The sequence below is a fragment of the Sebastes umbrosus genome, chromosome 4 (assembly GCF_015220745.1).
Source record: "Sebastes umbrosus isolate fSebUmb1 chromosome 4, fSebUmb1.pri, whole genome shotgun sequence".
Lineage (NCBI taxonomy): Eukaryota > Metazoa > Chordata > Actinopteri > Perciformes > Sebastidae > Sebastes > Sebastes umbrosus.
Window position 1 is genome coordinate 25575716 of NC_051272.1, and position 23363 is coordinate 25599078.

Genomic DNA, 23363 nt, shown 5'->3' on the forward strand with positions numbered 1-23363 from the left:
TATAAATAACAGAGAAACATAGTTAGGTATTTTATACAATGCTATTGTTTTTGTTCATCTGGTTTTATTTGTAACTTAGGGACTGTTCTTGCTTAGCCAGGATAGATAGTCTTAACCAATGCCCAATTGGTTAATGAACTGCCCAGACGTTACAAAATGGAATGAACTGTTGAATGAACTTTTTCAATCATGGATTTAACAACTTTTCAGTTGTCCCCAGGGATTGGACTGTACAACCTCCAGGTTGTTTCCAAGGATCTGTGAACTGTTCAACCTTCTGATTTGCTCTTGAAGGATGTTACACATCTTAAAGACCAAATGGGGGGATGTAGGGACCTGCCATTTTTGGTGGCAGACACAGTGAACTGTCTCAGGATCCTTACCATTGGTCAGTGGACCAAACTCAGCTCCTCATTGGCTACAGTAACATTTCACCCAGAGGTGTGAAATTTACACAGAACAAAACCAGAGGAATGTCCTTTGTTCCTTCTCTTTCGACTCTTTGCTCTTCACCTCCTGACACAAGCTGACCAGCTGCTGGAGGTGACCCACAGCTCTTTCTTCTCATCTGCTCATCTCTCCTGACGTGTGAGAGGTGAGCTGCTGCGCTCTCTCTGCTCTTCATCTCCTCAACCCAGGCTGACCTGGTTGAGGTGAACGGCTCTCAAGTCCAGAACTTGCAAAACAGTTCTGGTTCTGATCAATGGCCTGTTAGGAAACAGCCATTGCAACCAAGGAACCAAACGGCAGACGACGCGAGTGCTCTGCCCTTTCCACCAGCTAACTTCAAGCTATCAAGCAAAGAAGTTAGCACCAAGCTAACAGCAAAGACGACCTCTTTGACTTGGAACCACAACTTCAACACATGGAATCACAAACCCTTTTCTTCCATGGATTGGTAACGTACTGGGCCTTAGCATTAGCAATCGCACACGGCTGAGCAAGACTGTCCAACTTTGATTTCTAGAAAGTACTTGTATTGATTTGGTTTAATGTTATTCATTGAGTTTGACTGTGTTGATTTATCTGTATTTGATATCTGGGTAACTGGCTTCGCCACATCTGATGTGTTTAGTTTATGCTTCACATAGACAAGGTCTTGCATGCAACTAACCATCTTTTCTAACCCACTGCATATCTAACACACATAAAGATCACATACAGAAACTGTGAATTAGTTAAACATAAACATACAGCTTCAGATAATCTTAACCCCACATCACCCCCCTCTCTGTCCTTCTTCTCAGAAGAACAAAGAGGTCATGTGGTGACATGCTGATGGCCATCTTTGATTCCGCCATCTTTGATTCAGCCATCTTTGTAGTTTTACAGTGCCCGCCATTTTGTTTGTAGGCCATACAGACATTTTGAGACAAGAACCCATCTTGTTTCCCCCCCCCTCTCTCTCTCTCACACACACACACACACACACACACACTGTGTTTGGTTTGTTTAGTTTAGTTATTTAGTTAGATTAATATTGTGTTTTGAACCTTTATTATCTTGTAAATAAATGATTGTGGAATATACATGCTGGTCTCTTTAATGTTGCACAAGAGTGAATAATGCCAACCTCTGCTATGTCAAGAATTCCGATATCCTTCAACCTTTACTATCTATTTTGGTTATAGTTATTAATTTAATTATTAATCAACGTTCCAAACTGATAGTTTAGCATATATAATGAGACTATATTAACGTTTTGGTCATTGGTCCCTGATTCCAGGGTGGTGCCCCGTTTATTATTGATGTTTATTGATAATCTTTATTAATATTAATAATTATATTATTATTTATTAATTATTTTGCTAATAACCAAAACCTACCAAAGTAGAACCCCTACATATCCATTCATTATTAATTCACAAACACCATTATTTTCCACATATGTTGAATTGTATTGTGACGCTCTCCGTGCTACACAAGCAGTCAATTGGAATGAGGTACTTGGAAGTGTAATTGAACACTATCTTCATTTCCTCTGTACATATAGTACCAAATTCCACTACACAGCAGCCCCTTTCTAAGAAGTGGAAGGAAACAAGGGACCAGCAAAATAAAGTTACATTCTGTAACTTTTGTTCAATAATGCAGCCATATAAATAGCACCTGTTTCACATGGTATAAATGTGATACAACATTATGTGCTAAAACTTTCCTGACTTTCCCTAAACTGGCGAAAATCTAGGACCCTGTTTGTCACCTCATCATGCATCTTGGGTGGATTGGACAGCTATTCAAATCTAAATGCATCTAAGAAGCATTCAAGGAGTATTGATATCCGAATGCTCAAACCACCTCTAAGGTTAACAGCGCATTTATATTGTAACCAAACAAAACAGAAATATGTGTTTCTAGCGTACTGGTAATAATACAAATTACTTTTCTGGTGAAACTGGTTTCTTTTTATTCGTAATTCTCAAGTTAATTATCATACAACAAATCAATAACCTTTCCCTACAAATGTATTGTCCAACTCGAGGACAGTACTCACACAGTACAATGCAATACAATACAAACGTGTACTCATTCTCTGTCTTTGTTTATATAAACTGAGACTCAAAAGTGCTTCGATGTCAAAAATATTTCGTATTGAATAATCTAGATTTTGTCTTCAACTTTTTTGTCCGTTAGCAGCCTAACTTATTAAAATATGACAAGTTACACATGTGATTATCCATGTCTATCTATATCCAGAATCTAGAAATTAATAAGTTGATTTAGTTTTGTTTTCAACATAGTGATGTTTTTTTTTCATTAGTAGCTAATCATAATTTACAATGTGATTAGGCATTTCAAATATATGCATGTTAATTGATATTTTTCAACTGCATGTGTATTTTATTTCTAATTACTTTTTTTCTGTCTGACTTTTCTTTTTTTTTAAATGTGCAAATAAAACATAAAACAGCGGCATTCTCTGCAGGTGTTGTGTTGTTCATGCTGGCTTTCTGATAGGCCTAAATGAAACAGAGCCATCTTTATTTGCTCCACCTGAGTCATAATGCTTGCTATTATTCCAAGGTCTGGATTAGTGTATCAGGGAACGGTGAGACTTTATGACTCACCTGTCTCTACAAATGCAAAGCTAAAATGAGAGGTGCTGTCTTTCATCCTGCCACCTTTCAATCATCAGCTCGTTAGGTTTCATCACCACTTAGGTGTTGAATCAAGTCACTTCATTGTGATACTATGTTGAAAAAAACTTCCAAGATTTGAAATTATGTGATTTGTTTCATGTAATGTTTCAGCAGCTCTCTGCTGCTACTGTCTCTTTCACTTCATCCAACAACCCCATCACCCATTTACCACATGTAGCCTGTACTTTGGTCCTCTTCTGCCCTCTGCTGGTTTCTACACCACCCTACCGCAAACAGATGAAGAAATAATGCATTGTGTTTTATTCACTTGTAAGGTAGTGCTGTTTTATATGCATTCAACTGTTATTTTATTTTCTTATAGCTAGTGATATTATACTTTTTGTTGTGTACTATATATTTAATTATATTCATTATTGAAAGCCTAGTATTTTACTGTTTAAGTATGCAGAGATGTGACAGCATGAATGTCGCTGGCGTTACAGGCTGATGCCGATAGTGTGAGCAGGGCAGTGAATGAGTATAGTGCTTCCTCACTTTCTTTGTTGAGAAGCCCTTGACCACTGAGGCACTTAAAGCCCATAGCACTATCTATGACGCCCATATCTATAATGTATTTTAAACATACTTATGATGCCTTATAATCTGCTTGTGGCACTGTATAATTATAGTTATAATTAGGGCTGCCAATCAATTCATATATTTAATCGCGATTAATCGCATGACTGTACATAGTTAAACATCATTAATCGTAAATCAATCATACATTTTTTATCTGTTCAAAATGTACCTTAAATGGAGATTTGTCGAGTATTTAATACTCTTATCAACATGGGAGTGGGTAGATATGCAAACTTTATGCAAATATATGTATATATTTTTTATTGGAAATCAATTAACAACACAAAACAATGACAAATATTGTCCAGAAACCCTCACAGGTACTGTATTTAGCATAATAAATATGCTTAAATCACAACATGGCAAACTGCAGCAACAACAGCTGTCAGTGTGTCAGTGTGCTGACTTTACTGTGACTTGCCCCAAACTGCATGTGATTATCATAAAGTGGGCATGTCTGTAAAGGGGAGACTCGTGGGTACCCATAGAACCCATTTTCATTCACATATCTGGAGGTCAGAGGTCAAGGGACACCTTTGAAAATGGCCATGCCAGTTTTTCCTTGCCAAATTTTAGTGTAAGTTTGGAGCATTATTTAGCGTCCTTTGAAAAGCTAGTATGACATGGTTGGTACCAATGGACTCATTGGGTTTTTTAGTTTTATATGATACCAGTGTCTTCACTCTAGCTTGGAAACTGAGCCTGCTGCAACTTAAAAACCGCAAGTTGCATTTATGAGTTAAAGAAATTAGTGGTGTTAAAATGAATTTGCATTAATGCGTTATTATCGCGTTCACTTTGACAGCCCTAATTATAAGCATTCATAAAGATTCAAGCATTATAGATATGTATGAGTGCTTATAACTACAATTATACAGTGCTATAAGTAGATTAAACACATTACAAATGTGTTTATAATGCATTATAGACATGGGCATCATAGAAAGTGCTAATCTGTTTGGTATCTAAAAAGACACTGTGTTAGACAGCCATGTGCTGTTGATATTAATGTGTTTAACTGTGTGAGAGTGCATCAATGTGTTGTTGTTTATCGCTAAATAAAGGTCAAATAATATATTATTTAATATATATATATATATTTTTTTTTTTATTGTGTTATAAAGTGATTACAAAGAGAAAGACAAATGACAAAGTACAAAAACAAAACAAAACAAAACAAAAACAACAAAAGGGGATAAAAGCAGGTTGAAGAATGTGTGTGTGTGTGTGTGTGTGTGTGTGTGTGTGTGTGTGTGTAAGTGTATGTGTGATGTGGATAATGTGTGTGTGTTTGGCATTGAATGAGGCTAGATGGTCATATATGACATATATCTACTCTTAAACACATATACTATACACATGCACACATATCTATACACACACATACAGATATCCTTCCTTTTATGAGTAGAGCATAGGGGGAACAAAAACAAAACAAAAAGAAAATAAATGAGTAAAATATATATATTATTCAGTATATATACATACACATATATATTAATAATGTGAATAATAATAAAGATGATGATGATGTCATGATAATAATATCAATAACAATAATAATACCAACACTAACAATAATAAATGAGATAAATAAATAAATAAATAAATAAATAAGTAAATAATAACAATAATAAAGAAAAAAACAATTATTTTAAGAATATGGAAATTAGATGGTAAACTCTTTATATAACTGCAGAGCAACTACAAACTTCTCACTGATATTCTGCTGTTTATTTTTCCAATAGCACCGTTTTACACGTCAGGTCTGTAGTTAATATCTTATTTATGGTAATTTAACTAAACATTTATAATATCCTAATATTACTTTAGCTGCAGACAAAGCTTATACCACCTCGCAAACTTGGGTAATATCGGGTAAAAATCGGCACATTATTGCTATTATTTTCTTTTTTACCGTTTCAGTGTGCTTTATTCTGGGCTCACCTGTTGAAAGGGCGTATTTCCGACATCACTTGAATGCAGCAGCTGAGCTCATCTGTCTGGTCAAGATAAAGCTGAGAGAGATGGTAAACAAACACATGCCCTCTGTTTCAAGAGAACATACAGACACAACTATAGGCTACATTTGATCGAATATCTTCAAAATGTCACCAATTAAGTAGTTTAAAGAGTCAATAAATGAACATTTTGGTTGTGGAGATGATACTTGAACCCCTCATCTAATAAGCGACCAAATATTTCTGGTATTATCTCAAGTGTTGAGTAACGCCTATACAGATGTCAGGTTTACCTTAAGAGCATTTAGATGTATCTGGCTTTCTATTGTAGACGTTAAATGCACACACAGCAGACTGGAGATATTGTGTTTTCACAAACAACAGGTGCGTCTGTATGTAATGCTGCGTTCATGTAACCTGGTATTTATGAAAGTCTTACATAAAAACTCGTCTTCTCTCCAGCTTTAAACCGGATAATAGTGACAGGAGACAACAAGCATTTGTGTATAAAACAAGAACAAGAACATACGATACGATAATACGATAATACTTTATTGTCAGAAGGTCTGAAATTATTTTTGCATCACAGCAGCTCCATTTGCAACATCACAAAAAGGACAAAGACAAGAAACAAAGGATACATACATTTAAACATTACAATCACAGAAGACAATATTCAGGGCCCTTCAACGTACATTTGATCTGGGATTAGGCTCCATATTTAGTTTTAGGACTGACTGGTGTACAAAAGAGTGCTTCAGTCTAACCTTATTACAGTTTTTCTCAATTGTTTACACACAAATACTGGTACTTGACACACAATGACCACAACATGTAACTCATGCACCAACCCCCTGAACCAATTCTGCTAAACTACAAGCACAATTCCTGCTTTACACTCAAATTGCAGTTCTAAAACACACTTTTTTCAAAAGACTACACACAATTCTCTGCATTTGGCACAATTTTCATGAAGAAAATCTCGTTTTCACAAGAAACACACTGTCATTCAAAATTCTAAAGTCAATTGCCCTACTATGCACACTGACTCATCACATGGGCAAACACCTGTCACACAGTGTTACAATTAGCAATCAGAGCTTTAGCATAAAAGGGCAAACATTGCTTGTGATGTGGATGAGGTGCTGTGGCCAGACCGAAACAGAAGAGAGGATGCAGCATAGTTTTTTTTTTGTTTTTTTTTTACTGTAACTGTATACAGTAAATTCTTCTGTTGTTTTGTATGTAGACCACTGTATGTGCAACTTTGTGTTGGTTGGGATGTACACTGTGTACATTGTTTTTGTGGGGAAAATAAAATATATTTGTTACCGTGTATTTGTGTGTTCTGAGTATAAAAACAATATTCTAAAATATTTTACAACACACTTATGTATGTACTGTCTGTAGTAAGTGTAACACTGAACAAAAAAAAGGCCTAAGTCATTATGATGAATGGAGAAGAAGTGTTTTCCATTCATCATAGTGTTTTACATTGAGCACATCAGTGTTCAACTGGTTCTTATAAATGTCTATTCATATGATGGTTTGTGTGTGTCATTTGAAAACAAAATACCATTTTGAGAAGAAATAACATTGTTTTGAATGTAAAGTTTCATTTTGCAGGAGAATTGAGGGGTTTTGCCCATTGTGTGTGTGTTTTTTGATTTGTGTGTAGAGTTCTGAGAGTATGAGGCATGCTTTCAGAAAATGTGTGTAAACAATCGAGAAAAACTGTAAATCGTGGAACCCTGTATCTCCGATTTGATGGTAACAGTTCTTATTCCCTGTTCAAAACATGGTTGGGGTCCATTTAAACCAATGTCACAAAAAGAAAAAAACACATTTAATAAATAAAATTGTGAATGCTTGTGTGTGAGTTGCCAATGCACTGCAGACTTAATTTATGAAAACAATTCATGGCAAGAATGTTAATGATTTCTGTGAAAGAACAGGTAAAAAACACATTTCAGACATCATCATTCAAAAACTGAGAGCATACAGATTGAGATTTGGATAGTGGTGTTTAAAATGTCAGCTCATTTTGGCCACATTGTCAGATCAGGTGAGACATAAGATAGTGTAACAGTTCTATTCATAAGATTATCAAAATGTTGATTATGCAGTAAGTATGGGCTGAACCATTGGGGTCCCTGCAGTGAGGCACATGTAAGATGCTGTAACTGTGCGTAATTACGATGTTTTTTCCGAGTGCTTGAACGCCTCACAGACCCCGCCTCACAGCTGGGTGTCAACAGAGCAGCCTAACTTTCAGTCCAGTAGTGAAACCAGTAGTCAGGTCCAAGTCCTCCGAGGAGGACTCACTCTGCTCCCCCTCCGTGTTGTTCAGCTTTCAGGTCCAGGTGGACACCTCTAGTCTCCACTGTCTCCAGTATGTCTCCATCCACGTCCCCCCGGTTCTTCACGGAGAGGGAGGTGTTGCTGCACCGCTCCAAGGACTCCTGCTGGGTGTTGCTGGACAACAGGGTTTACGACGTGACCTCCTTCTTGCGGATGCACCCGGGCGGTGAGGCGCTCCTCCTCCGGCGGGCAGGCAAGGACGTGAGCCGGGAGATGGAGGGACCTCCACACCGGCACTCTGAGAACGCCCGGCGGTGGATGGAGCAGTACTACATTGGGGAGCTGGACACAGACAGAGACACCGACCAGGCTCAGGTAGAGTAGCACTTCAGTGTGTTTGGCATTCAATGAGGCTCACTGTAAACAATTGCTGTTAATTTACAGCAGGATTTCAACAGTATTAACCTGTTATTGCTAAAAACAGTGCTTTACTGTTAATACAAAAGAAAACCTTTTTTTAACTGAACTATAATGCATTCTTAAAAAACATCACTTTACTGCTGATCAGCTGTCTAAAGTATCATCAGTAACAGTTTCATGCTGTATTGTTTTAATTCTGGGACCTGATCTGCACATGTGAGGCTTGTACATTGTACATGATTGTAAAATCAGTGAATTAGCTTTATTGTTCTTCACTCACATGTTGTTATGGTTTGCATTCTGTGTTTGTAGCCAGCTAGAGACAGACATTTTTGGGAAAAGTGTCAACAAGTCTATTATATCCTTTTTCCTAACAAGTGCCTTTAATTGTATTTAGTGTGACTATTCCTATGTCTGTAACCTGCTAAGTCTATTCATCTAGGAAAAAAATAAAGTTTATTAAAATGTATTTAAAAAATACAACCTAAATAGTGCATTAAAACAAATCAGTAAGATAATGTAAAAGAAAGGTGAAAAACAGCTATATAATGTATCTTTAAACAGTAAATTTACTGTAAAATACTGTGAAATCTACCAGGCTCAGGTAGAGTAGCACTTCAATGGGTTTGGCATTCAATGAGGCTCACTGTAAACAATTGCTGTTAATTTACAGCAGGATTTCAACAGTATTAACATGTTATTGCTAAAAACAGTGCTTTACTGTTAATAAAAAAGAAAACCTGTTGAATTACGCTCATAGGCCGTTTTTTAACTGAACTATAATGCATTCTTAAAAAACAGCACTTTACTGCTGATCAGCTGTCTAAAGTATCATCAGTAACAGTTTCATGCAGTATTGTTTTAATTCTGGGACCTGATGTGCACATGTGAGGCTTGTACATTGTAAATGATTGTAAAATCAGTGAATTAGCTTTATTGTTCTTCACTCACATGTTGTTATGGTTTGCATTCTGTGTTTGTAGCCAGCTAGAGACACACATTTTTGGGAAAAGTGTCAACAAATCTATTATAGCCTTTTTCCTAACAAGTGCCTTTAATTGTATTTAGTGGGACTATTCCTATGTCTGTAACCTGTTAAGTCTATTCATCTAGGAAAAAAATAAAGTTTATTAAAATGTATTTAAAAAATACAACCTAAATAGTGCATTAAAACAAATCAGTAAGATAATGTAAAAGAAAGGTGAAAAACAGCTATATAATGTATCTTTAAACAGTAAATTTACTGTAAAATACTGTGAAATCTACCAGGCTCAGGTAGAGTAGCACTTCAATGGGTTTGGCATTCAATGAGACTCACTGTAAACAATTGCTGTTAATTTACAGCAGGATTTCAACAGTATTAACCTGTTATTGCTAAAAACAGTGCTTTACTGTTAATAAAAAAGAAAACCTGTTGAATTACGCTCATAGGCCGTTTTTTAACTGAACTATAATGCATTCTTAAAAAACAGCACTTTACTGCTGATCAGCTGTCTAAAGTATCATCAGTAACAGTTTCATGCAGTATTGTTTTAATTCTGGGACCTGATGTGCACATGTGAGGCTTGTACATTGTAAATGATTGTAAAATCAGTGAATTAGCTTTATTGTTCTTCACTCACATGTTGTTATGGTTTGCATTCTGTGTTTGTAGCCAGCTATAGACAGACATTTTTGGGAAAAGTGTCAACAAATCTATTATAGCCTTTTTCCTAACAAGTGCCTTTAATTGTATTTAGTGGGACTATTCCTATGTCTGTAACCTGTTAAGTCTATTCATCTAGGAAAAAAATAAAGTTTATTAAAATGTATTTAAAAAATACAACCTAAATAGTGCATTAAAACAAATCAGTAAGATAATGTAAAAGAAAGGTGAAAAACAGCTATATAATGTATCTTTAAACAGTAAATTTACTGTAAAATACTGTGAAATCTACCAGGCTCAGGTAGAGTAGGCTGACATCACTGAACCTCACAGCTACAAACTAGACCAGAGAGGGACCAAAAACCTTTTTGCTATAGGGCTCCACTGCAGGGTGTATAGCCTATGAGTGATTCTATAATTAGGGGTACATGTCATGTCCATGGGCTGTATTTATCAATTTTACTAAATATTCACTTCAAGCAATGGTCAATTTTATATCAGGGAACATTTCTCTTTCATTTAATACAAAAAAAGTCAACAGGTCCCATCATTTATTTTGCAGAAAATGCATATTCTGTACTGGAATTTGCTGTTTTTGTGCGGTCTGATTTGCTAAATGTCAGGGTTTGCTCTTCAGATTAACATTAAAATACATGTTTTTGTATTTAATTTTCATTAGTATTTGTTCAAAATAATCATTCAATCAAACTTTCAACCAAGATAATAAAATGTGTTTAACGTATAGATACTTTAAACACATTTTATTATCTTGGTTGAAAGTTTATCATTGTTTGAATCTTTCCCCTCAGGCTCCAGAGGTAACGTTATAGAAACAAAGGCCTGCAGGCAAGGCTGTTGCGGTTGTTTGTTTTTTTAATATTTTTTATTGAATTTTACATATAAACTTATATACATATATACACATACAGACAGACTAACAATATTAATAAATAAATTATACAATGAAATGTTTAGTCAGAATGTCCACAGTAATCAAAGAAAGAGAGACATGACATTTCATGTATTTCAATTTCAATTCAATACTTTTATTGCCATGTCAACCCACAGTTGATTGGAATTTGTTTCGGTGCAGTGCTCATTAAAAACAGACAAAAGACAAAAGCACACACATATAAAAAAAACATAGTGTACATAGGAGACAACCACCTACATTTATACAATCATTCAGACCAATAAAATCCTAAAATGCTAAAATACTGTGAAGAGCCTTGTGCTATTGCAATTTCCCCTAAAGTGTCTAGTGCAAAACATTCCTAAGTGCGTGTTGGCTGGAGCTCAATTTCCCCTATTTCACATATCTAACAAAGAAAATAAAAGATAAGACAAAACAAAGAAATACCTCAAAGAAGAAGAACAAAAAGAAAACACACAACAATTTCAACAACAGCAGTTTCGATTTGACTGTGCTTCCTTGACGTCCAAGAAACTCCAACAAAGCTTTCCACACTTTTTCAAATTCTGCTGCTTTTCCTCTGATTATGTATGTAAGTCTCTCCAGTACAACACAAGAGTCCACAGACCTGGCTTATTAATGGATAATCATCACACTCTACTAACATCTCTTAAATAGTCAAACCAGAGGAAAAAGCCCTCTGACCTGTGCCTGCATGGGGAACTAAATATTCCTGCACTGAGCCAACATCCCGACAGCCATGACATGCTCTAAGCAGGGTTTGTAAATGTTTATTGGATGCATGTGATGCCAGATAACAACACTAACAGGCCTGTTTGGCTCTATGGGTAACAACAGGTGTATAGTTGTCTCTCACTTGACTTTACTGGGTGTTTCTGTGGGGCAGAGAGAAGAAGAGGAACTCCCTCCTCCTCCTCCTCCTCCTCTTCCTCCTGGAGTATTGATTGTAGGGGAGGGAATGAGGAGTTAGTGGAAAAAGACATACAGGGAGGGATTTGGCTCGATGTTTGTGTAATTTCTGCGGGGAGGAGATGAACAGAGCAGGGAGGGGCGTGCAGGTGATATGATAGAGTAGAGTAGGGTGGGGGGGTCAGTGGTGTTAATGAATGATTCAAGAGGTGTGTGTGTGTGTGTGGGAGATAGAGAGAGAGAAACTGGTTTGTCTTGTCCCAGTAAGGATAGAGGGGAGAACAAACACGGCAATTTTGAGAGAAACCGGAAACTTCCCATCACTTGTTGTTAGATGAATCCACACCCAATTGAGCTCCCTCTATCCCTGTATTTGTCTGTGTGTGAGGAGGGAGAAACGGACAGTATTTGCATAAGTCTCTTGCCGACAGAGTTGACATTTACTCTACATGGCTTTCCCGCGGTCATGTATGTCAGTGTGTGTGTGTGTTCCTGCTTGTTGGTTGCATCTTAGTATGCAAAGTTTACACAATTACAGTAACAAAAAGCCATTTTTCTTCGCTTCTTCTTTTTTCCTTCTGGAGCTTTCAGGGTTTCTGACAGAAAAGTTGTTTTGACCAGCGGTGGGGTAATAGTTCTGGTCCACCTTTAAGGTCAGCCCACCTTAAGCGACGGCGCCTGAGTCGCTGTTGTCGCTAACTTCGAGCATGGATGTATTAAAGTGGCAGTAGGCAGTATATTTTAGGCATCATTGTGCAAAAAATCCATAATAACCTCTCAGCATATTGTAATTCAAGTGTTCTGAGAGATAACTAGACTTCTGCACCTCCTCACGGCTCTGTTTTCAGGCTTTCAAAAAATCTAGCCCGTGACGGGAGACTTTGACCAATCACAGGTCATTTCAGAGAGAGAGCATTCCTATTGGCTGTGCTCCGGTCATGTGACCAGAACTTGGCATTCCTTCACCGGATTTCACAATGATGGCAGCGTCTCAAACATTCTCATTTTACAGCTAAACCGTGCACTACAAGATGATTCTGAAAACATTTGAGAAGAGAAATAGGCATTAACGTATCATAATATTGATTCATATTTGATCAGCGCTGCCTAGTTTGACCGATGACCGTCTGATCGGAGTTCGCGAGTGATTGACAGCCGGCTCTCATCAACAGCAGACCTCAGGTCAGCTCTTACTGCTTGTTTTCCTCCGCTCTGTGAAATCTTGCAGATGCCGTTAGGAGCACCGGAGGACACAGAGGCACATGATTTTTTTCAGGTTACCTGTTTCATGTACTACTGTTACGATATAGCGACCGTTTTATAAAAATAACTTTTTTTAATCATATTTGCTCCAATCTCGCCTACTTCAGCTTTAAAAGAACTGGATACAGTGTTGGAGGCGGGGCCCCGTTCATTCCTATGAAAGTTGCTCAGTGGCATGACGCCAAAATGGCTCAACTTTCGACGGGAAAAGTACCCGAATCTTCCGGCAATCTCTGCATCCATTGGTCCCATGGAACATGCGAAGTAGCGTCCGCTCGGTCACGGGGTCCCAATGTCGCGCTGTCGTCACGGCTTGTGCTGTCATCACGGCTTGTGCTGTCGTCACGGTCTGGGTCTCATTCACATGAACGGAGGAAGGGAAATAACTCTGGATTCAGCTATTAGTGCGTTTTACAACTTTTAGGACCTAATGATTTGAATAAGGACTATTAGTGTTCGTACTAGGAAGTTGATTCACTCGAGCAAAACTGTCTCTCTCCCTCTGTCTCTCTCTCTCTCTTCCGACCGCACATCGGCACTCGCTAACATTAAGCACACAACCTACGCACTGATTTATTCCTGAAAGGAGTTCACTACTTGTATAACACATTTTAGTTTAAAAAACATTTTAAAAATACATAATTCCCGAATGCTTAGGCCGGGCGAGGAGTCAGCTTAGATCTGAATGCTTCAGTCACTGATAAGTCATAAATATAAAAAAGATGGACTTTTGGACTCCTTTTTTGTCTGTCAGCTATTATATTTGAGCACAGCACACAGCACATAGTGTGTCTGTATGGGCTGGATGGAGGATGTGTGTGGCAGTCATGCTGGTAATGTTGTAAAGAAGGATGCCGGAAGTAGGGAGTCCAAGGGGCCATTACAAATTACATATATGGAAATAAGATTGATTGAATTATTTTGCATTCACCAGAAGTATAAAACATGTCCCTTATAAATGAAAAAGAAAATACCACTAATTTGTGAGGGAAATGTCTTTATTCTTTGATTTTTGGGTTGCTGGATAAAAACTAACTGAATAATTCCTGACAATGACTGATATATTTGACCTTGGGGACACTTGAAACTGAAACATTTGTATTGTATTTAGATATTTTCCAAAGTAAAAGTCCATAGAAGTGTATGATTCAACTTTCCCCCACGATCTAGTGTTAAAAAAGTTAACATAAATCACAATAAATCGTAATATTGAATCACAATACTTAAAAATTGCACCCATGTATCGTGATAGTATCGAATCGGGAGACAGATGTATCGTCCCAGCCCTAAAATTAAAGCAGGCCAACATAAAACAGCAAGAATATTCACATTTTAATCCAATCAAAGAGGACATTGTCACACCAATCGAATGCATACTGGCCACAATTGCGTACATGCTGTCAGCACGGAGACGAGGCACACAATCCCTCCACAAAGGTTAATCACACATTTTCATTTTTTTTATTTCAACTGCAACTTGTTTGGGCATGATTCAGCACTGAGGTCAGTGTTTTGCACAAGTCCAACTCAGGGTGTATAGACTCAGGGTGTATAGACTCAGGGTGTATGGAGAGAGCTTCGAGGCAAAAATATGTGGAAAAAATTGCCATTGACATCCTAACGTCACTCTGTGATTCTGTTGAATGCCTGGTCAAATGTGACTATGGAGGTCATGAGACAGATTTCTGCCCACTGACTGAGTCACAAGGACATTCCAGTTGTTAATGAAATATCGCCCCTACATGACTTGTCCTTCAGGTATGGCTGGTGAACAAATAGTGCTCACTTTCTCCGCTCCTTCTGCAGTCACTTAGGCACCTTGGTTTAACTGCAAATGTTAAACCTGCCCAACATTTTTGTTCTTTAATGATTGGCTTGATGGCTTTAAAGAAACGGGATGGATTAACTTTCGGTCTCACAGTGTGCCTTGAAAAGGGTTTGAATTGTGTTTGGATTGCATCCAACAGAAAGGTCAATAGCCGAGGTGATATCATCATGTTAAATATTGTAGAAATAATTGGGCTGGGACAATACACCTATTTCCGGATTCGATACTATCATGATATTTAGATGCTGATTCAATATGTATTGCGATTTTTAAGTATTGCGATTCAACAAGTATTGCGATTCAATGTTATGATTTTTGTTAACTTTTTTTTAACCCTAGACCATGGGAAAAAGATGAATCATACACTTCTAGGGACATTTAATCTGGAAAAGCAGTCAGGCATTGTTTATTGCATTTTTTCCAGCAACCCAAAAATCAAAGAATAAAGACATTTCCCTAACAAATTAGTGGTATTTACTTTTTGATTTATAAGGGACATATTGTTTTATACTTCTTGTGAATATAATCAAATCAACCTTATTCCCATATATGTATTTTGTATATACAGTTCCTTTTGTTAACACCTTATTTTTTATTTAACATAAATGTCAGTATATGGGTGCTCTACAGTTGTAGCGTTGGCCCATTTGACCACGGAGATGAGAGTGACGGCTTGCTTGACCGCATGTTACCCCAATACGATAACGTTACCTATACATGACAGAGTTAGCATGCAGCTTCAGCCGTGATGTCTAGCTCTACTTTTCTTGCCAATGTAAGCGTTTTTGCTTGAAAAATCACTGAAGCGATTCATTGATTATCAAAATAGTTGATCCTTGCGTTGCAACTAATGATTTGGCCTCCTTAGCAGTATGTTTTCCTCTTCAGTTACAGATATCGCAGATACCATTGTTAAAATGGGTTAATAAAGTTGTAGTGTCATATTATATATATATTATATATACCTTGAGATTCTCAGCCCTAGACATTGCTCCTAATTGCCACAACAAATCATTTTTAAATGGGCAATACACTTGCATCCTAATTTGACTTTATTCAGTCTCCATTTTGGCACAATCGAGCAAAGTCTGATGTTGTCTTCTGCAGACAGCAGGTGCCAGAGTATTCTATAATGATGAAGCGCCCGACCTACTCCCGTTCTTTAAGGGAAGACCTGTCCCCCAAAGGGTTAAGCCCTGCTAAGCAGTGGGGATACAGCCAGCACTTGTCTGTGTTTCAGGGCAGACTTCTCTGCTTGCACCCTGCCTCAGAGGACAAAGTGTTTGAACAGACTATAAGCTAATGATCCAACTTGGTAGACATTGTATTGGACTTGTATAACATTCTGTTTGAGGTTGCTCATAGTACAAACAGAAGGAGATTAAAGGGGAGATTAGATGAGATGGTATCATTCTTGTTTGTGTAAATAGTCAGCATAACCATATTCTTTGGTAAGTAGGGGCATTTTCATGTCCATTATATCCTTGTTTGAAAGTTTGTTCTGGCTTCTGATTTGCCTGATCTCCTGAACTGGATCTCAGAATCAAAGACCCCAAATGCATCAGTCCAGAGACGTCACAAAGCTTTCCACCGATGCTCAACAATTTATTTACAATTTGTAATGTCTTTTTGGACTACATTTGAGGTGCTATTTCAATCTATCAATGCCTCAGATTTTGTATGTATTCTCATTGTGCTGCATTATAGTCATAGCATCCGGACCCCTGAACATTGTGTTTTCTTAAAGTGGACATACAGTATCATAAAAAAACTGTCTTTTTCAGTGATTGTCACATACATTTGGGTATCTGCAATCAACCCACAAATTTTTCTCGCAAGCCAAGCAGAGCAGACTGGGCTTTTTTGCGAGGGGTTCTTAAAGAGACAGGTGCTAAAATGGAACATTTCAGACAGAGGGTTAAAAAGGTATATTCAGATAGACAGTATGAGAAAAATAATGCAATGCATATTGTCCAGTTGCCCTCACACCTGTGATAATGAAGTGCATTGAATGACTGGTCCTCTCACTCATCAAAGCCACCATCCCCGCCTCTCTGGACCCACACCAGTTTGCCTATAGGCCTAACAAATCCACAGAGGATGCCATCTCTCTGACCCTTCACACGGCCCTGACTCACCTGGAGAAACCAGGCACATACGTGAGGATATTGTTTATCGATTACAGCTCCGCCTTCAATACTGTTATCCCCAGCAAGCTCACATCCAAACTCCAGCGGCTAGGCTTCAGCTCTCCACGTTGCAACTGGATTCTGAACGTTCTCTCATAGCGACCTCAGGCGGCGAGACTGGGCCCCCATCTGTCCTCCACCATATCCACAGTGATTAGGTTGATCTCCAAGAACGATGAAACTGCCTACAGAGCTGAAGTGACACATCTGGTGAGTTGGTGCTCAGAGAGCAACCTGCACCTCAACAGTGCAAAGACCAAAGAGCTGATTGTGGGTTTCAGGAGGTCCCAAGCTGACGAGTACCCTCCAATCTACATCAACGGAGACAGAGTGGAAAGAGTGTCGAGCTTCAGGTTCCTCGGTATTCACATCTCAGAAGACCTCACTTGGTCCATTAACACCACTGCACTTGTTAAGAAAGCACAACAAAGACTGTTTTTCTTGAGGACGCTGAGGAAAGCTGGTCTGCCCAACAACTGCTAGTCCCTTTCTATCATTGCACCATGGAGAGCATCATCACAAACTGTATCTCTGTGTGGTATATCAGCTACACAGCAGCCGACAGGAAAGCGGGACACAGCTCCCAGCCCTGGAGGATGTCTACAACTCACGCTGCCAAAAGAAAGCGGTCAACATCTGCAAGGACGTCACACAACCACACCATCATCTGTTTGAGCCTCTACCATCCGGCGGCCTTCTCCGCCCGCACCTCCGGGTTGAGGAACAGCTTCATCCCCAGAGCCATAGCTGCTCTGAACCAGTCCTCTAAAGGCATCAGTTATGGAGTTGTGGCAGCTTAGAAAGGCCCCCCCTTCCATAACTACATGGACTAGATGCACTTTATTTTACCATTCACTTTAACCTGCATAATTGCACTTTGAACTACATTATTTGTTTTATGATATTATGATATTGACTGTATCTATTTATTATGTATTTAATTATTATTTATTATAATGATTGTCTTTATATTATTTGATGTGGTCTACTTACTTTTTACTGCCCTTTATGACAGTTTGCATAATACAACACTCGTCACTAACCTAATAGCTTTCGCTTTGTATATTACCCTACATTTATAGACTGTTTTATTAATGTATCGTGTATGTGATGGGGAGTTGCAAACTCAATTTCGTTTTACCTGTACAATGACAATAAAGGAAATCTAAAATAATCTAATGTTCTAGACAGGGGACTGTAGCTTCTAGTGTGTGTGTGTGTGTGTGTGTGTGTGTGTGTGTGTGCGTGTGTGTGTGTGTGCGTGTGTGCGTGTGTGTGTGTGTTTGTGTGTGTGTTTGATTTTGTGCGTGTGCGTTTGCATGTTTGGGAGTAGGTTTACAATCAAACAGAGGTGCTGTTTATATGTCAACAAATTAAACTGGTTTGTTATAGAAGCTGATTTCCATTCAGAATCTGTGTCACCGTGTCAACTGTGGAGTTGTTGGAACTACAGAAACACTCGTGACTGTAGAGCGGTGTTACAGAGTGATGCTTCTATTACCTCATAAACAATCTTTGGCAGAGTACACCGACTTTGACGCTGACTGAAGAGGAAAAAACTCTGATATTCTCTGAGATTAAAGCAGTAATTTATGAAAAAAAAACTCACAAATTTATGACCAAAAAAAACAAAATCAGTAGCCCATGTTGTTTTTTTCTGAATAGGCCCAATTCACGGCAATGTCTCTTCAAAGTCCTTATGATAATATGGTGATTCTGGGCTAAAATCGCGAGTATTTCCTTATTGCTTAATTTGAATGCACAGTATAATTTTGATTCAAGTTTTTTTTCTTTTATGATAGAGAATTTCAGATTTCTTTCTCGCAAATTTATGATTTAATAATCTCTGGGAATATTTTACTTTTTTTCTTGTAATTGTTTGAGGTTTTTTCTCGTAAATTTACCACTTTAATCTCAGAGAATATCCAAGTTATGTTTCTTGAAAATTAACCACTTTAATCTTAGAAATTCTGAGTTTTTAGGGTTAGGCTAAAATCATGAATATTTCCTTTTTGCTAAATACAATTGCAAAGTATAATTTGATCCACTGCAGGCTTAATACGGCAAGCGACAGTGTCTGTGGTGTGATGAGGTTGATCCAACCTTGCAAAGGGAAGCGATGTGGTTCCTTGACAGAAAACACAATTTTTCCAATTTGTTTTCTCCTAAATTTGTGACTTAATATTAAAGTTTTTTTCTCGGAATATAACCTCCTTCCCCGGCTCCGTATTTTTTTTTCTGCCCTAATTTGCCACCGTACATTACAATACCTGAGCTATTGAGTTATTTTGGCGAGATGGGCCCCAAAGAATAAATTTGTGTAGCAGCAATTTGTGTTGCAGCAATTTGTATAGCAGCGATCCCCCGCAAGTCCAAGCACCAGTGTAGTGGTATGTTGCATTGTGTGCATTTTTCATTACAGGCTGAGCAAAGACAGACCTGCTTATCCCCTTAATCAGTGTGTCAGTCACAGGTACACCTTTGTTTGCTCTGTGCTCCTGTCGCTTTGTCTTGAAGGAATCGAGCCAGCAAGGCCTATCTACCTCTGGACAGGATGTGGAAATACACGGCTCAATAACCCATGACCCATTCTTTCAATTTAGTTTCACTTGGTCTGTTTGTCTCACTGCCTCTTTCTATACATGGAAATGTAAAAAAAATTGAAAGGGGTCAAAGAGTCAGAGGTCGTATTTAAGCCTTATGTACGGGAGAATGTAGCTCTGTGGCCATGAACTTGGGAGGATAGTACACGTATTGTTAAATGAGTGGAATCACAAATGAGTGTGTGAATGAATGATTGAATGAACAACGGAGCTCCTATGGAAGAGCTCAGCAGAATGAGAACATATGCGGAGAATGAGACTGGAAGTGAGTCGAATTGAATAGAGTTAATGCCGGGTATACACTATACGAGAAGCCGATTTTGGGCCCGATTAACCCCTCCCGACAATCGCCAGCAAAGCCCCGATTTTTTGATGGTTCTAAATATTATCTTTACCTGTCGTGTGTGCGTTTCATAATCTGTTAAGATTTGAAAAATCGTTTAATGTGGGCCAGCCTTAAGTGAAACTCTGAGAGGAAAGGCCAAAATTAAGATGAAAATGAAGCCCAGCAGAGATAGAGAATAGAACAGAGATAGAGAAATAGAGAATAACAGTGCGTAATCAGGTAGAAACTATGAGGTTACAGTGCAGAGTCGAGCATCGAGGTCTTGATGGTGGGTGTTGATAAGTTTTGTGGATGGAATGCTGGAGGGCGACAGGGTCGGACTGGTGCAGCGCTGGTATGCAGACTTTCATCTACATGGATCTTTTTTTGCTCAATGATGTGATTGTCTTTCATCAGAGAGCAAGCGGAGGAAGGCGGGGTTGGGGAGGGACTTAGTACAATGTTAACGTTTAGCTCAATATTAACACCTGCTAAGTGCCAAGTGTTGGTGCAATATATTTTTGGCAGCGTACTCGATTAATAGACTTTGTCCCTGCAGGCCATTATAGACTTTCACTTAATATGAGCCAAAGCAAATCAATAACAGTATGAACTAGTATCCTGGTTTGTTGTTACATTCAGCTCTACTCTAGTCTACAGTTTTTCCACTTCCCCAATGAGATAAACTCTTTTACAACTCTTAATAGCTGCTCTGAGTTTATTACCATGGTGATACATTACCCGGCACATTGTTTACCTTTGCTACCATAGAGACTGCCGACACGGCAATTAGCACTCAGGTACACACCTCAGGTGGCTCGCGTCATCGCTACGGTAACACCTGGAAAAGAGAGAGAGAGAGAGGATGAGGGAAGCTGGATGGACGGTCAGATGGGATGGAGATGAACATATGCTTGAAATTGATTTGGGCAAAGGTCTCACAGGAGTGACACTGAAGCCGTTTATACTGAGCTGAGTTTTTACCTATAAATAATTTTCCTGATGGTATTGTTCATTCTCATTGGTCTTTTGTGATCCCACGATGGGATCTGATTGGCTTGAGAGGGTATTAGGCCCTGCTAATGTTTGCCAGTTTACATAAAGAAAAGGACAGGGGAGGATATGCAACACTGGAGCTGAATTTCAGCTTTACTTTCCTAAAATATTATGATGTATTTTGTATATCCCGCATCACTATAACAACATTTTATGACTCATTTTGTGAATTTTATTTTCCCATTACATTTTGATTTTTAATGCTTTTATACCAAACAGGGAGAGAGGGAGCATTTGTTGTGTACAAAATGAATACTAAAACTAAATGGAAAAGAAGAAAATAGTGTTTAGATTAAAACTATGTGTAAAAGAAGCATATTGTAAATTGAGTGGTTGAGGGCTGTTTACTAGGGATGTCACGAGAACCGATTCTTTGGCACCAAGTTGATGCCAAAATTCTGAAAACGTGAAGGTACTTGTTTTTCTACAGTACTGCAGGTACCGGGGATCAGGCCTCAAGACTAACGGCGTCCCGTCATCCCGGGGACGAAAGAAAAATTCCCTGGTAATGCTGAATTGTGAATAACAAATCTGTGTTGAAATCAGCAGGAGGGGAGCTCGTTAACGTTAGCTGTTAGCAGCTGGTCGGCAGCAAAGTCCTGCTTGGCTAAATAACGGACCTAATGTACAGAAGTTGCATTGAGTTACATTATGATGCTTTATGATGCGTTCAAGCTCTATTCCGTAAAAAGGAGTATTGAGCAAAGGTAAATTATAACGCTATCATGATGTGTCATCTTGTAAAATGTAGTTTTTGGCGAGAAACCTGAGGCGGATCATCGGGAATTAATATTAAATTAAGAAAACAAAAACAGTATGCAAATGGTAATAAAGGAGTTTATGTTGAGGTACATGGGATTTATTGTTTTGTTTTTGTTTTTTTCCGTGGTATCAAATTGGGTATCAAGAATCGTGGAATTTTACTGGTATTGGTATCGACTGTGTACAACTGATGATGTAGTATTAGTTTGGAAATTCCTCCCTTCTTTCATTTGTTCCTTCCCCCTCAACTCTTTCTTTATCCTGCTATGCATCTGTCCATCTTGACAACTCAACATAATGATAGAAAAGTGCTCTTTGCAGCAGGCAGGCCTTGGCGGGGCTGTGTGTGTATACAGTATTTGTGAATGGGACTGGTTGGCCCATAGGCCTGGGGAGGGAAAGCAAACGGTAGGAAGGTGTGGGAGAAACAGACAGTGGAGTCTACTGGTGGAGAGGATAGGGTCGGTGTTTCTGCCATGGATAGTTTGCATAGAGTACTGGTCAGACTGGCAGTTGGTAAGAGTCAGATTAAAGTCTTTGGATTAACTGTTGTCACTGTGGAACAGAATGAGCTCTTCTGGTGAAACACCTCAGTGTCAGGTGGAAAGAGTCAGCTGACAGCGGTACACAGTGGGAATAAGAAATAAATTAGTGTGTCTGCTACCTTTTGCTCCGTGCCGGCCCTGCTCTTTCCTGTTAGGGGTGGGAAAAAATATCGATTCACCTATGTGTCGTCTGGTTTTCAATATAAGATGTTAACAAAGGAACTGTATGTACAAAATACATTTATGGAAATAAGATTGATTGATTTATCTCCACCAGAAGTATAAAATATTTCATGTCCCTTATAAATTAAAAAGAAAATACCACTAATTTGCAAGGGAAATGTCTTTATTCTTTGATTTTTGGGTTGCTTGAAAAAAAAAAAAAAAATCCTGACAATGACTGATATATTTGACTTCAGGACATCTCTGACTACATACATGCTGAATATCAAACATTTGTACTATATCAATTAGTCCCCAGAAGTGTTTGATTCAACTTTTTTCCCATGGTCTAGTGTCAGAATTACATGTCTGTATTGGATTGTATGGTATTCATTTTGACATCACATCAATATTTGCTGTGATAAATGCCTAAAGTCACTTTCGATTGCGAGAGATTTCACAAGATTACCGGTTTTGATAGTCAGGTATCTTGTTGTTCATGAATGAAATCTGTTAGTGTGTGTTGTGGTGTTTTAGCCAAATTGTTCACCACACACTATAGGAACAAAACTGTTTAACACAACATGTCATTATGTGTGGGGTCTCTCACATTTGAAAAAATCTTTTAGTGAGGGCCAGCCGTAATGTGGGCATGTGTCACGGTGTGATTTGTATTGATTACCAAAGACGTCACCACAGTTCTCTCATGATTGTTAACTTTCGTCCGGGACACCCCAATAT

The 23363-nt window shown here is 38.3% G+C and overlaps 1 protein-coding gene across 2 annotated transcripts in view; it reads left to right on the forward strand.

Moving 5' to 3' along the window:
• Positions 1–7951: 7951 nt before the first annotated feature.
• The window catches only part of fa2h (fatty acid 2-hydroxylase), a 66659-nt gene continuing 51247 nt past the window's right edge, over positions 7952–23363 (forward strand). For both annotated transcript variants that reach the window (XR_005206620.1, XM_037767497.1), the window contains exon 1: positions 7952–8356. Coding sequence is in view for 1 of the 2 variants with exons in the window: in XM_037767497.1 (XP_037623425.1) it covers positions 8075–8356 (282 nt within the window). In the remaining variant the exon portion in view is untranslated. The remainder of the gene's footprint in view (positions 8357–23363) is intronic.